Genomic DNA, 15,800 nt, shown 5'->3' with positions numbered 1-15,800 from the left:
GAGGGTCGACTGTCGATGCTGGAGACTGAAGGTCGAGGCCAGACTGAGGCTGCAGTTTGGCTTCCACTGGGAATGTTTTTCACATCAGGGGGCTGGTGGAGGACTTCTTCTTCTTCTTCCCCTTCTTCTTCTTCTTCCCTTTCTCCTTCTTTTTCTTCTTCTTCTTGCTTTGTTCAGGGGTTTGAAGCTTCTATCTCCATCTTTGTTCACAGCCCTAAAGAAGCTAATTTTATGGTGTTTTATTTAGCTTTCGAAGCAGAGACTGAAAACTCAAATCAATCATCAATAAATCTGGAAACGAACCCATTGATCAGCCAGCTGAGCTCTTTCTGTTTCCTGTTCTTGTGTCTCAGAGGCTGACGAGTTTTAGCTTTCTGACGGACCAAAGTCCAACTGTTCTGATCTCGAGTTAAACGTGTGTGTGTGTCTGTGTGTGTGTGTGTGTGTGTGTGTGTGTGTGCGTACGTGCACGTGTGTGTGTTTACGTGCACGTGTGTGTGTCTCAGATGGCGTACTGTCAGCACATCGGTGTGGAGTTCATGTTCATCAACGACCTGGAGCAGTGTCAGTGGATCAGGCAGAAGTTTGAGACTCCCGGGGTGATGCAGTTCACTCTGGAGGAGAAGAGGACGCTGCTGGCCCGCATGGTGCGCTCCACCAGGTACGCCCCACCTGTCGGACGCCGCCTCGGGTCCAAGCGGCGCCGGCGCTCGCTAATCTGAGCGTGTTTGTGTTCAGGTTTGAGGAGTTCCTGCAGAAGAAGTGGTCTGCAGAGAAGCGCTTCGGCCTGGAGGGCTGCGAGTCTCTGATCCCGGCTCTGAAAACCATGATCGATAAGTCGTCCGAGAACGGCGTGGAGAACGTCATCATGGGCATGCCTCACAGGTAACGCTGCCTCACGGGTAACGCTGCCTCACGGGTAACGCTGCCTCACGAGTAACGCTGCCTCACAGGTGGTAACGCTGCCTCACAGGTAACGCTGCCTCACAGGTAACGCTGCCTCACGGGTAACGCTGCCTCACGGGTAACGCTGCCTCACAGGTGGTAACGCTGCCTCACGGGTAACGCTGCCTCACGGGTAACGCTGCCTCACAGGTGGTAACGCTGCCTCACGGGTAACGCTGCCTCACAGGTAACGCTGCCTCACGGGTAACGCTGCCTCACAGGTAACGCTGCCTCACGGGTAACGCTGCCTCACAGGTAACGCTGCCTCACGGGTAACGCTGCCTCACGGGTAACGCTGCCTCACGGGTAACGCTGCCTCACAGGTGGTAACGCTGCCTCACGGGTAACGCTGCCTCACGGGTAACGCTGCCTCACAGGTGGTAACGCTGCCTCACAGGTAACGCTGCCTCACGGGTAACGCTGCCTCACGGGTAACGCTGCCTCACAGGTGGTAACGCTGCCTCACGGGTAACGCTGCCTCACGGGTAACGCTGCCTCACAGGTGGTAACGCTGCCTCACGGGTAACGCTGCCTCACGGGTAACGCTGCCTCACAGGTGGTAACGCTGCCTCACAGGTAACGCTGCCTCACGGGTAACGCTGCCTCACGGGTAACGCTGCCTCACGGGTAACGCTGCCTCACAGGTAACGCTGCCTCACAGGTGGTAACGCTGCCTCACGGGTAACGCTGCCTCACAGGTAACGCTGCCTCACGGGTAACGCTGCCTCACAGGTAACGCTGCCTCACAGGTAACGCTGCCTCACGGGTAACGCTGCCTCACGGGTAACGCTGCCTCACGGGTAACGCTGCCTCACAGGTAACGCTGCCTCACAGGTAACGCTGCCTCACAGGTGGTAACGCTGCCTCACGGGTAACGCTGCCTCACAGGTAACGCTGCCTCACGGGTAACGCTGCCTCACGGGTAACGCTGCCTCACAGGTAACGCTGCCTCACAGGTAACGCTGCCTCACGGGTAACGCTGCCTCACAGGTAACGCTGCCTCACGAGTAACGCTGCCTCACGGGTAACGCTGCCTCACAGGTAACGCTGCCTCACGGGTAACGCTGCCTCACGGGTAACGCTGCCTCACAGGTAACGCTGCCTCACGGGTAACGCTGCCTCACAGGTAACGCTGCCTCACGGGTAACGCTGCCTCACAGGTAACGCTGCCTCACGAGTAACGCTGCCTCACGGGTAACGCTGCCTCACGGGTGACGCTGCCTCACAGGTAACGCTGCCTCACGGGTAACGCTGCCTCACAGGTAACGCTGCCTCACAGGTAACGCTGCCTCACAGGTGGTAACGCTGCCTCACAGGTAACGCTGCCTCACAGGTAACGCTGCCTCACGGGTAACGCTGCCTCACAGGTAACGCTGCCTCACAGGTAACGCTGCCTCACAGGTGGTAACGCTGCCTCACAGGTAACGCTGCCTCACAGGTAACGCTGCCTCACGGGTAACGCTGCCTCACAGGTAACGCTGCCTCACGGGTAACGCTGCCTCACAGGTAACGCTGCCTCACAGGTAACGCTGCCTCACGGGTAACGCTGCCTCACAGGTAACGCTGCCTCACAGGTGGTAACGCTGCCTCACAGGTAACGCTGCCTCACAGGTAACGCTGCCTCACAGGTGGTAACGCTGCCTCACGGGTAACGCTGCCTCACAGGTAACGCTGCCTCACGGGTAACGCTGCCTCACAGGTAACGCTGCCTCACGGGTGACGCTGCCTCACGGGTAACGCTGCCTCTCGGGTAACGCTGCCTCACGGGTAACGCTGCCTCACAGGTAACGCTGCCTCACAGGTAACGCTGCCTCACAGGTAACGCTGCCTCACAGGTAACGCTGCCTCTCGGGTAACGCTGCCTCACGGGTAACGCTGCCTCACAGGTAACGCTGCCTCACAGGTAACGCTGCCTCACGGGTAACGCTGCCTCACAGGTAACGCTGCCTCACAGGTGGTAACGCTGCCTCACAGGTAACGCTGCCTCACAGGTAACGCTGCCTCACAGGTAACGCTGCCTCACGGGTAACGCTGCCTCACAGGTAACGCTGCCTCACGGGTAACGCTGCCTCACGGGTAACGCTGCCTCACGGGTAACGCTGCCTCACGGGTAACGCTGCCTCACGGGTAACGCTGCCTCTCGGGTAACGCTGCCTCACGGGTGACGCTGCCTCACGGGTAACGCTGCCTCACGGGTAACGCTGCCTCACAGGTGGTCACGTTTATCCCAGGTACGATGGACTCAAAGTGAAAAATAAATGATAAATAAACAGATCGATAAGAAGACTTCAGTCCTCCGTATTAAACCTTTATTCATCAGGAACAAACTCATTATTTGTAACCACAAACAAGCAAATAAATAAATGAAAAGAAAGAATTTTGATATTTCTTTTGTCTCCTAGCTTTGATATTTCTTTGTGGTGTTGCTGTTTGGTAAAAACTGAGCGAACTGAAGGTTTAACGGGAAACTTTCTGCTTTTCAGGGGTCGACTGAACGTTTTGGCCAATGTGATCCGTAAAGAGCTGGAACAGATCTTCTGCCAGTTCGACTCCAAGCTGGAAGCTGCTGATGAGGTACTTCAACCTCCCCAGGAAATATCCACGTCCCACGATGTTTATCATGACATTTTCTGCTGATTTTAGTGGAGAAAATGTCCTTTTTTTATGTTTGCATCTTCAGTTTTAGCCTTTTAACAAAACTTTATCTTAATTTCAGTTAAACTTGGTGCAAACAATCCCCTCCAGACACACTTTGGAACCAATAAACCCAACCGTGACAGATTTAGTCCATGTAAAATGTTGCTTTCAGGGTTCCTGCTGCTGCTGCGTTTCATTTACCTCAGCAGCCTGATCAGGGCTGAACCGATTCATCGAATCGATGGAATAATCAATGACCTGAATGATCGTTCGCTGCCGTTTTTTTGCTTCATTCTTTCTGTCCGTCTGATATGTTGATGTCTCATCAGAAATACCAGTTTCCCCTTTATAATATGTACTCATATATACTAATATATACCGATTTATACTAATTTATAACGATTTATGCTAATATATAACGATTTAGACTAATTTATAACGATTTTTGCATATATATACCAATTTATGCTGATCTATACTGATATATACACTAATATATAATGATTCATACTAATATATAACGATATATGCTAATAGATACTGATACGCATATACCAATATATACACTAATATATAATTATTAATACTAATATATACCGATTTAGACTAATTTATACTAATATATACCGATTTATACTAATATAAAGTCAGCATAGACGTGTTTAAACTTCCATAGTTTGTTATCTATATATATTTATGCTAATATATATATGTGTATATATATATATATTAGCATAAATCGTTATATATCAGTATATATACCGTTTTATATATATATAACGACACATATACTGATATATACTGATATAAAGTCAGCATAGACGTGTTTAAACTTCCACAGTTTGTTACTGTTCACCTTTATTTAAAAAGCTCCAAATCACAACAAATGTTATCTCACTTCAAAGAAAGCCAGTTACAATCATAATATAAAAAATTAAATTGATTTAAATCCAAATCGGTCCAGTTTACACAAAGTTAATTTAACAGGAAACCATTGAAACTTTACTTTGATTCGGTCTCCTGTCGAACCAACAGTTAACTCTGATACTTCTGGTTGAAATACAGTTATATAAAGAATAAACATACTTAATCCATCCTTTACATGGTTTTTCTAGACAAAAATGCCAAATATTAAGTTATTATTATGAAATATGAGTAATTATTCGGTTCCAAGTTATTTTCTGTTGAGTTTAACTGAAATATTCCAGCAGCTGTGAGACGGACTCTGGCTCTCCTCCTCAGGGCTCCGGGGACGTGAAGTACCACCTGGGGATGTACCATCGCCGCATCAACCGTGTGACGGACAGGAACATCACCCTGTCTCTGGTGGCCAACCCGTCTCACCTGGAGGCCGTGGACCCGGTGGTTCAGGGGAAGACCAAAGCTGAGCAGTTCTACTGCGGCGACAACGACGGGAACAGAGTGAGTCCAGGAAGTATCCACGTCCCTCACCGAAGTTAATGTCAGATCAGGGCTGAAGTCAAAGGTTTCTTCAGTTTTAAAAGTGTTCCTGAAATCCACTGTTTTTACAGAGAATCTGTCAGTTAAAGCTGCTTTTTAGGTTTTATTCGTTTATTTTTATTGTTAAAATGAAATAACGAAACCAAACATGAGGAAAATAATCCTAACAAATAACTTCACATGTTCTAAAGGGAGCAGGAAGACTTATTTAATCCCAACCCTTCTGGTTTAGTCAGGAATAACAACAACTTTGACTTCCTGTTACATCATAAATCCAGGTGATGTCCATCCTGCTCCACGGAGACGCAGCCTTCGCAGGTCAGGGGATCGTCTACGAGACGTTCCACCTGTCTGACCTGCCGTCCTACACCACGCACGGCACCATCCACGTGGTCGTCAACAACCAGGTAACGCAGACAGCGGCAGGCGGGGCCCGGCTTCCAACGAAAGGGTCGGGTGTGAAACTTCCTGTTTCTGTGCGCAGATCGGCTTCACCACAGATCCCCGCATGGCGCGCTCCTCTCCGTACCCCACCGACGTCGCCCGAGTCGTCAACGCTCCCATCTTCCACGTCAACGCCGACGACCCCGAAGCCGTCATCTACGTCTGCAAGGTGGCCGCCGAGTGGAGAGCCACGTTCCACAAGGACGTGGTGGTCGACCTGGTGAGACTAAATGTTTGATTTGACCTCTTTCATTAAACTTTCTGAGCAGGTGAATCTGAGAATAAAACCAGTTTCCAGGAGAAGTTTTCTAAACTGTCGTTAGTTAGTTTGAACCTTTTATTTAACAGGTTTAACAGCACCCTTATCACACGGCCTCAGGCCCTAATAACACGACCTCGGGCCCTTATCACACGGCCTCGGGCCCTAATAACACGGCCTCAGGCCCTTATCACACGGCCTCAGGCCCTTATCACACGGCCTCGGGCCCTTATCACACGGCCTCTGGCTCTTATCACACGGCCTCAGGCCCTAATAACACGACCTCGGGCCCTTATCACACGGCCTCAGGCCCTTATCACACGGCCTCAGGCCCTTATCACACGGCCTCAGGCCCTTATCACACGGCCTCTGGCTCTTATCACACGGCCACAGGCCCTTATCACACGGCCTCAGGCCCTTATCACACGGCCTCAGGCCCTTATCACACGGCCTCTGGCTCTTATCACACGGCCTCAGGCCCTAATAACACGACCTCGGGCCCTTATCACACGGCCTCAGGCCCTTATCACACGGCCACAGGCCCTTATCACACGGCCTCGGGCCCTTATCACACGACCTCGGGCCCTTATCACACGACCTCGGGCCCTTATCACACTGCCTCAGGCCCTTATCACACTGCCTCAGGCCCTTATCACACGGCCTCAGGCCCTAATAACACGACCTCGGGCCCTTATCACACGGCCTCAGGCCCTTATCACACGGCCACAGGCCCTTATCACACGGCCTCGGGCCCTTATCACACGACCTCGGGCCCTTATCACACGACCTCGGGCCCTTATCACACGGCCTCGGGCCCTTATCACACGGCCTCAGGCCCTTATCACACGGCCTCTGGCCCTTATCACACGGCCTCAGGCCCTTATCGCACGGCCTCTGGCCCTTATCACACGGCCTCAGGCCCTTAACACACGGCCTCTGGCCCTTATCGCACGGCCTCAGGCCCTTATCGCACGGCCTCGGGCCCTTATCACACGGCCTCTGGCCCTTATCACACGGCCTCAGGCCCTTAACACACGGCCTCTGGCCCTTATCGCACGGCCTCAGGCCCTTATCGCACGGCCTCAGGCCCTTAACACACGGCCTCTGGCCCTTATCGCACGGCCTCAGGCCCTTATCGCACGGCCTCGGGCCCTTATCACACGGCCTCTGGCCCTTATCACACGGCCTCAGGCCCTTAACACACGGCCTCTGGCCCTTATCGCACGGCCTCAGGCCCTTATCGCACGGCCTCTGGCCCTTATCACACGGCCTCAGGCCCTTAACACACGGCCTCTGGCCCTTATCGCACGGCCTCAGGCCCTTAACACACGGCCTCAGGCCCTTATCACACGGCCTCTGGCCCTTATCACACGGCCTCAGGCCCTTATCACACGGCCTCGGGCCCTTATCGCACGGCCTCAGGCCCTTATCGCACGGCCTCTGGCCCTTATCACACGGCCTCGGGCCCTTAACACACGGCCTCAGGCCCTTATCACACGGCCTCTGGCCCTTATCACACGGCCTCAGGCCCTTATCACACGGCCTTAAAGAGGGAGCAGATCTATCAATAAAGGCCCCAGAACTGACCCCCGTGGGACACCGTAGGAAAGAATCATAATCATCTGTATGTGTTGAATAAAGGTTCAAACTCATCAAGTCTTGTTACATTTAGGGAAGTTGAACTTTCCTGGAAACTGAAGTTGAGTTTTTAGGTGTAAATATAAATGTACACTTTGCTCAATCTGTTCAAAGACAGTTTTTTTGTTTCTAAAATCTGTTCTGAGATCACTTGAAAATGTTTTCTTCACATATTAAATCGATTTCGATCCAGCAGAGCTGCTTGAGGTTGTTAGCTCCACAGATCAGAGGTTCTGCTGGTGTAACTGCAGAACTAACAGTGAACCTTCACCTGTGTGCAGGTGTCTTACCGCCGGATGGGTCACAACGAGATGGATGAGCCGATGTTCACTCAGCCTCTGATGTACAAACAGATCAAGAAGCAGAAGCCGGTTCTGCAGAAATATGCTGAGAAGCTGATCGCAGAGGGAGCTGTGAGCAGGCAGGAGTACGAGGTAAAACCCTGTTAGCGAAGCCGGTATAACCACAGAAGAAGAAAGACCTGGAGAGAACGAGTCCTGAAACACCTGGAAGTGTGTCAGATGGAAGGAAGATGAGACGAAACGTTGAATAAACCCATGAAAGCAGAAGGCCCTAAAGATGTAAAGGCCTCAGATAACATCTCATGAGTGTGTTCCTGTCCGCAGGAGGAGATCGCAAAGTACGATAAGATCTGCGAGGAGGCGCACGCTCGCTCCAAAGACGAGAAGATCCTCCACATCAAGCACTGGCTGGACTCCCCGTGGCCCGGTGAGAAGGCGTCTGTTTGGGTTTGATAGAAGGAGCCTGAGTCCACTTCTGTTCTCACACGTTTCTGGCTGCTGTTCAGGTTTTTTCACTCTGGACGGACAGCCGAAGTCGATGAGCTGCCCGTCCACCGGCCTGACCGAGGAGAACCTGAACCACATCGGACAGATGGCGTCCTCGGTCCCCGTGGAGGACTTCACCATCCACGGAGGTCAGAGCCCCGCCTCCGTTGGATCCAGCCTTAAGCTGGAGCTCGGGGAATAAATGGGGAGAAGTGACGCCGTGTTTTGTTGAACCAGGTCTGAGTCGGATCCTGAAGGGCCGAGCGGAGATGGTCCGGAACCGGATGGTGGACTGGGCTCTGGGAGAGTACATGGCCTTCGGATCGCTGCTGAAGGAGGGAATCCACGTCAGACTGTCGGGACAGGATGTGGAGAGGGGAACGTTCAGGTAAACTGGGTTTATCGCCTGATCCAGAAGGGGTTCCCACCAGCTTCAGGATGTCCTCTTAGGTCTAACCGGGGTTCACACCAAAAGCATCGTGAGCGGCCAGATCTGGGTTCAAATCCCCTGCATGAAAGGTATTACCTCCAGTAGGGGTCCTTAGGCAAGACCCCCTTACCCTACCTGCCTACCTGTAAGTCGCTTTGGATAAAAGCGTCTGCTAAATGCATAAAGATAAGCTGGCGTTTTGAGCTTCAAGAGTTGAAAGGCTCAACTTTATGCAAATGAGCAGTGACGCCACGCAACGACAGCCAATTAGGGCCGATCTGGATTCCGAAGGTGGAAAAAAGGCGAAAAAAAGTGGGGGAAAAGCGGAAAAAGGCAGAGCACAAACACAAAGAAACACAAAGAAGGCCCAGAGTAGGATCCATGGTGAAAGAGGGAACCGATGTATGGATGGATTATTATATATATCTGCTAGTTGCTATACATATAAGCCCCGCCCCTTTGGCGGCAGAAGAAGTAGAAGCGGCGGGCCGCTCACGACGCTTTTGGTGTGAGCCCCGGTTAGTTTTACATCGTGTGATCGGACTTTAGCCTCACGCCCAAACTGTCGGTGAAACGTTTAGAAACTGAAGCTGCGTCACATTCAACGAGCTAAATGTTTCCACCCTCTGCCGTTGTGTCACAGCCACCGGCACCACGTCCTCCACGACCAGAACGTGGACAAGAGGACCTGCATCCCCATGAACCACATGTCTCCGGACCAGGCGCCGTACACCGTGTGCAACAGCTCGCTGTCCGAGTACGGCGTCCTCGGTCAGTCCGCCGCTTCCCCCGCAGGTGTTTCCGGGCCGCCGCAGGTGACACGTTCAGCTGATTTCCGTCTCTGTCTCTTCAGGCTTCGAGCTGGGCTTCGCCATGGCGAGCCCCAACGCTCTGATCCTGTGGGAGGCGCAGTTCGGCGACTTCCACAACACGGCGCAGTGCATCATCGACCAGTTCATCTGCCCCGGCCAGGCCAAGTGGGTCAGACAGAACGGCATCGTGCTGCTGCTGCCGCACGGCATGGAGGGCATGGTGCGCGCACACACACACACACATGCACGTACACGTGCACGCTCACAAACACACACGCACACACACACCAGGGTTCCCACGGGGTCTTAAAAAGTCTTAAAAGCATTGAATTTGGAAATAATACCTTAAAAAGACTTGAAAACGTCTTGAATTTTTATATATGCAAGTTGTTAATGTGCCTGAAGCAGCTAACGTTAGCCAGCTAGCTGTTAATGTGCCTGAAGCAGCTAACGTTAGCCAGATAGCTGTTAATGTGCCTGAAGCAGCTAACGTTAGCCAGATAGCTGTTAATGTGCCTGAAGCAGCTAACGTTAGGCAGCGAGCTGTTAATGTGCCTGAAGCAGCTAACGTTAGCCAGCGAGCTGTTAATGTGCCTGAAACAGCTAACGTTAGCCAGCTAGCTGTTAATGTGCCTGAAACAGCTAACGTTAGCCAGCGAGCTGTTAATGTGCCTGAAGCAGCTAACGTTAAACAGCGAGCTGTTAATGTGCCTGAAGCAGCTAACGTTTGCCAGCGAGCTGTTAATGTGCCTGAAACAGCTAACATTAGCCAGCTAGCTGTTAATGTGCCTGAAGCAGCTAACGTTAGCCAGCTAGCTGTTAATGTGCCTGAAGCAGCTAACATTAGCTAGCGAGCTGTTAATGTGCCTGAAGCAGCTAACGTTAGCCAGCTAGCTGTTAATGTGCCTGAAGCAGCTAACATTAGCTAGCGAGCTGTTAATGTGCCTGAAGCAGCTAACGTTAGCCAGCTAGCTGTTAATGTGCCTGAAGCAGCTAACATTAGCTAGCGAGCTGTTAATGTGCCTGAAGCAGCTAACGTTAGCCAGCGAGCTGTTAATGTGCCTGAAGCAGCTAACGTTAGCCAGCGAGCTGTTAATGTGCCTGAAGCAGCTAACATTAGCTAGCGAGCTGTTAATGTGCCTGAAGCAGCTAACGTTAGCCAGCTAGCTGTTAATGTGCCTGAAGCAGCTAACATTAGCTAGCGAGCTGTTAATGTGCCTGAAGCAGCTAACATTAGCTAGCAAGCTGTTAATGTGCCTGAAGCAGCTAACGTTAGCCAGCTAGCTGTTAATGTGCCTGAAGCAGCTAACATTAGCTAGCGAGCTGCTAATGTGCCTGAAGCAGCTAACGTTAGCCAGCGAGCTGTTAATGTGCCTGAAGCAGCTAACGTTAGCCAGCTAGCTGCTAATGTGCCTGAAGCAGCTAACATTAGCCAGCGAGCTGTTATTGTGCCTGAAGCAGCTAACATTAGCCAGCTAGCTGCTAATGTGCCTGAAGCAGCTAACATTAGCCAGCTAGCTGCTAATGTGCCTGAAGCAGCTAATATTAGCCAGCGAGCTGTTATTGTGCCTGAAGCAGCTAACATTAGCCAGCTAGCTGCTAGCACTACAGCTCCCCCAGCTACGACCGTAACCAGAGTGGATCTGCGCTCAGTTTTTGGGCCCAGACCAACAATGAAAGTTTGAACTGATCTGTTAGTCAAACTTTTGTCCTGCTGAAACTTTTTTTTGTCCACATTTTAAATAAATGAACAAATTAAAAAAATAATTTTTTGATGGTAAGTTTTTATATAAATGGTCTTAAAAAGACTTGCAGAACCCTGTAGGAACCCTGCACACACAGACACAGTCTTTGCTTTCAGCTTCTATTTGTTTGATCCTCTAACTGTTGTCTGATCCGATCTTCAGGGTCCAGAACATTCTTCTGCTCGCCCGGAGAGGTTCCTGCAGATGTGCAACGACGACCCAGATGTTATGCCTGTAAGCCACACACACACAGTAACAGCCATGGCAACAGGGCGGGGGTGCGTTCTGACCCTGTTTGTGTCTCTCAGAACATCACCGAGGACTTTGGGGTCCATCAGCTCTACGACTGCAACTGGATCGTTGTGAACTGTTCGAATCCTGCAAACTACTTCCACGTTATGAGGAGGCAGATCCTGCTGCCGTTCAGGAAGCCGGTAAGACACGCACAGGACTGTCCAATCCTCTCTAAACCAGTCAGACGCTGCTTTCCGGGCGCTACGACTGAGTTCTGAACTGTTCTGTGAACCAGAACTGGAACAGAAAGCATGATTCTGACCCAACATGGCCGACCGACCGTTTCTATTCCTCTGACTTCCTGTTTGTGTTGCAGCTGATCGTCTTCACCCCCAAGTCTCTGCTGCGCCTCCCGGAGGCCAGATCCAGCTTCGATGAGATGCTGCCCGGTAAGAGCATGGCGGCCGTTTGGTCTGTCCGGTGTGTGGAGGCGGGGCTTCTCCGTCTGACGCTCCTCTCTCTGCAGGAACTCACTTCCAGAGGTTGATCCCAGACGGCGGGCCGGCGGCCGAGCAGCCGCAGGAGGTGAAGCGCGTGATCTTCTGCACCGGAAAGGTTTACTACGAGCTGGTCAAAGAGAGGAAGAACAGAGGCCTGGAGGGAACCGTGGCCATCTCTCGCATCGAGCAGGTACGCCCACCTGCAGTCATGTGACTGCGTTCTGCACATGCTCAGTGCGGCTCTGGCAGGCAGCGTTTCACCCTGCCACACATGGGCAGTTTGTGATGATTCATGGTCGGTTAGAAGAGAATTATGGCGCTCCCCGCCTTCCGTAACGATAACGGCGTTCCTCTCTCCCCGCAGCTCTCCCCGTTCCCCTTCGACCAGGTGAAGGCGGAGACTGAGCGCTTCTGCAACGCCGACCTGGTCTGGTGTCAGGAGGAGCACAAGAACCAGGGTTACTACGACTACGTGAAGCCTCGCATGAGGACCACCACCAACAGATCCAAGCCCGTCTGGTGAGCCTCCTCCCCGGCATCCTCAGGTGTGGCCCGTGCTCAGGCTGACCTCTGACCCCTGACCCCTCCCTCTCTGTGTCTCAGGTACGCCGGCAGAGGACCGGCTGCAGCTCCTGCGACAGGAAACAAGAACACTCACCTGATGGAGCTGCGGCGCTTCCTGGACACCGCCTTCGATCTGGATGCGTTCAAAGATGAGCAGTAAACCCTGCAGCAGCTGGAACAGACGCTCACCTGGACACACACACACACACACACACACACACACACACACACACACACACACACACCTGGAGAGCTGGACCACTGGTCTCCTGACTCCCTCATCTTTCAAACCGGCCATGTTTTTCAGATGTTTCCCCTCCTGGAGACTCGCTGACACCATAGCAACATCAGCTGATTTCAGCTGAGTTTTAAATTTAAAACACAGAGAATCAGAACCAGTAGTTCAGCAGCTCCAGGCTCAACTTCACAGCCGACTGTCCTCAGCACGTTGCTCCATGTCAGGACTCAAAAGATTTACTCATTGAAAGCTGAAAGAATCGTCGTCGTGAAGGAAAAAGTTTGTAAAATCTGTTCTCCAGAAACGCTGAAACAGCTGCTTAGTCGAACCTTAAATTAGCACAAATTTGAATGAAGTCTGGTGCAAAGAAAATGATCCGAGCAGCAGAAGCATGTTTGTGGCAACATGAGGAGGTTTGTGGTGGAGTCGAGCCTGAAACTGATCAGTGATGACACGCACACGCTTTCATCCGTCCACACGCACACGCACACACACACGCACACACACATGCACACACACATGCACACGCACACTCAAGCCGACACTCCGGAGAAAATTATTACAAACAGAGTGACGCCTCCCGTTTCTTTAACTCCTCTTTAGTCTACCTTCATCATCACCATCGTCACTCCCTGACACTCAGACATAGGATCAGTTCTTCTTCTTCTTCTTCTTCTTCTTCTTCTTTGCTCCCAAATGTCCTGAAAAGCTGCAGAAAGCGTTTTATTTCAGCTTTTAAAAACCGCTCGTTAGCATTTTTAGCGCTCCCCATTGAAAAGCGATGGGAGCTCAGCTAGCAGGAGCATCAGTCAAAGATGGCAGGTGGAGGTGTTTCTTTTCTTTTCGTTGGTTATTTTTTGCCTTTGAAGGCGCGTTCGCTCGCTGAGAAAAGTCGATAATTAGCAACAACTAGCACTGCGATTTTATTGTCTTTTTATTTTGTTTTCATGGGTACATGGGTAATAAATCAGGACAGTTCTGCACCGTTTGGCATCCCTGAACGACCACACGCACTGCTGATGAATCATTTTAACCCCTCGGCTCCCTGCCCCCCCCCCGGCGAGCGTTCATCTCGTGCCAAAATGCGTCGCAGCGTCTCACCTTTTTAATTTTCTTTCGTTTCTTTGGGGTGTCGCAGCTGAACTGCGGACAGAAATTCAAAGAAACGACGGCAGAGGAGGAAGTTCTGGGCTTCTGTGAGACAAAGAAAATCATTTATTTATTTTCATATTAGCGGATTGAAGTCTTCATTACTTTGCTTCATTCAATAAATAAAATCTGTATGTACTGAAGAGCTGCTGCCTCCGTCTCTTCCCTGTGTCCCGATTCACTCGATTCATTCAGATTCCCTGACTTTAATCCTCCTGCAGGTGGGAATATTTCACTCATGATGTTATTAACTGATTAAAGTCGATCAGTGGACAGAAAGTTAGTTTTATTTAAAAGAAACTTTATTTCTTTGAACCCAAAATTATTTAAAACTTCAGTTTAAATGTAATTAGATTGAAAATAAACAGAAGAATTAAAAGATTTACAAACTGATATTAGCACAATATTCTTTTTTTTCTATCTTAAATGATTTACATTTTAAATGTTAATTATTGTATTTATTTGGTTTATTTTCCCTCTTTTTTAGCTGCTTGAACTAAAACAGGAACCAAACCTTTTTTATTCTTTTGTAATTTACATGAAAGATGAATCTGTAAATTATTATCAACCAATATTCAGCTTGTTGGCTAAAAGGGAAAAAACTGATGGCAGAAGCTGATGTTTATCTGTTATTTCATCGATTTTTGACCTGAAACAGACGGAATTAACCTGCAGTTTCACCAAATCTCCAGCAGGTGGCAAAGTGACGAAGTTTTAACGATCAGAAGCTGAAAAGTGATCAATTAAAATTACTTTTTTCACGAGGCACCTTTTCAAAGCAGATTGATAAGGAAAAGATCACAAATTGGGATATAGAAGGCAGAATGATTTAAATAAAAGTAAAATATTAAAAACTATCAAAAAAGATTTAAAAATTTTAAATGTTCTGCCAGAAACTCGGGTCGGCAGAAATAAACTCTGCGAAACTAAATAAAATATACGTGTAAATGAGTTAAAATACCAAGTTTTAGACATTAAAACCTCATTAAAGGAGACAGAACTGGTCCAACAGAACATTTACAGCCCAACATTTCTGCCTCTAATAGATAAAAAACTTCATTTAACTAAAACATTTTCTATTTTTTCTGAATTTACGCTTAAACTTTTAACATTATTTGAAATGTTTTATATATTATATCATGAAATTATTAAATTATATTTCCTTATTATATATTTTCTGTGGCATGTTTGACATTCCATACAGAAAGCAGCTAAAAAGTCATTAAACAAATTAAGATTAAAAGGTAAATTAAGTCAGAAAATGGGGGAAATAGATTAAAAATATGACATTAGTGGAAAGAAATGAAGAAATGTGAAAAATTAAATATTTCTTCATTTATTTTAATGTAAATATCAGTTTTTAATTTCCTCATTTAGAATATTAACTTCTGCAGTTTAGTTCTAATCTGACAGATTTCAGTTGTATTAAATCATCTTTAAACGGGTGTTTGAGTCTGATCCAGATGTTCACAGCTGGTTTTTTACATCACATAAACCCCTGAAATGTTCAGTTTCACACATCTGAGAAACGGCAGTTCTGATCAAATAAATCTGGAGTTTGATCAATAAAATGTAACAGGATGAAGAATCTCTGCCACCTGCAGGTCAAACTAACCTCTTCTGATGAGCCGACCAGCAGGAGAACCTATGAAACACACCTTTTGTTACATATTTTGCCCTTTTTTAATAATGTTCTGAGTTTTTTGGGGGGTGTTTCAGTCACCCAGAATATTTATCTGTTAAATAGAAGTTTTGTGTAGCATCTCTTATGCGTTTTCTTGTTTTCCTACTTTATGAAACAGCTTGTTGAACATCGTCCCAGAGCGCCGGCTCCATATTTACTGTCAGAGGTTTCATGTTTCTGATAAAGATGGAGGTCTCCAGGTACAACTGTTTAATGAGGTTAATAAATCCAAAATGTTTAAACGCAGTAATTAACGGTTCACATGCATTACT

At 49.1% G+C, this 15,800-nt stretch overlaps 1 protein-coding gene across 2 annotated transcripts in view; it reads left to right on the top strand.

The window, feature by feature from the left end:
• The window catches only part of ogdha (oxoglutarate dehydrogenase a), a 34,049-nt gene extending 20,062 nt beyond the window's left edge, over positions 1–13,987 (top strand). For both annotated transcript variants that reach the window (XM_072387131.1, XM_072387132.1), the window contains exons 6-23: positions 507–661; positions 739–885; positions 3,429–3,519; positions 4,825–5,004; positions 5,322–5,450; positions 5,528–5,707; positions 7,666–7,818; positions 8,011–8,113; positions 8,193–8,321; positions 8,410–8,560; positions 9,246–9,373; positions 9,456–9,634; positions 11,322–11,393; positions 11,468–11,593; positions 11,770–11,842; positions 11,920–12,083; positions 12,258–12,412; positions 12,497–13,987. In XM_072387131.1, coding sequence (XP_072243232.1) covers positions 507–661; positions 739–885; positions 3,429–3,519; positions 4,825–5,004; positions 5,322–5,450; positions 5,528–5,707; positions 7,666–7,818; positions 8,011–8,113; positions 8,193–8,321; positions 8,410–8,560; positions 9,246–9,373; positions 9,456–9,634; positions 11,322–11,393; positions 11,468–11,593; positions 11,770–11,842; positions 11,920–12,083; positions 12,258–12,412; positions 12,497–12,617 — 2,436 coding nt within the window. In that variant the 3' untranslated portion in view covers positions 12,618–13,987. The remainder of the gene's footprint in view (positions 1–506; positions 662–738; positions 886–3,428; positions 3,520–4,824; positions 5,005–5,321; positions 5,451–5,527; positions 5,708–7,665; positions 7,819–8,010; positions 8,114–8,192; positions 8,322–8,409; positions 8,561–9,245; positions 9,374–9,455; positions 9,635–11,321; positions 11,394–11,467; positions 11,594–11,769; positions 11,843–11,919; positions 12,084–12,257; positions 12,413–12,496) is intronic.
• The last annotated feature ends 1,813 nt before the right edge of the window (positions 13,988–15,800 follow it).

The sequence above is a fragment of the Leuresthes tenuis genome, unplaced genomic scaffold (assembly GCF_036924035.1).
Source record: "Leuresthes tenuis unplaced genomic scaffold, fLeuTen1.0.hap1 SCAF_6, whole genome shotgun sequence".
In the NCBI taxonomy this organism is placed as follows: domain Eukaryota; kingdom Metazoa; phylum Chordata; class Actinopteri; order Atheriniformes; family Atherinopsidae; genus Leuresthes; species Leuresthes tenuis.
Note: the sequence above shows the minus strand (reverse complement) of the source record. Positions and strands in the feature narration are given on the sequence as shown.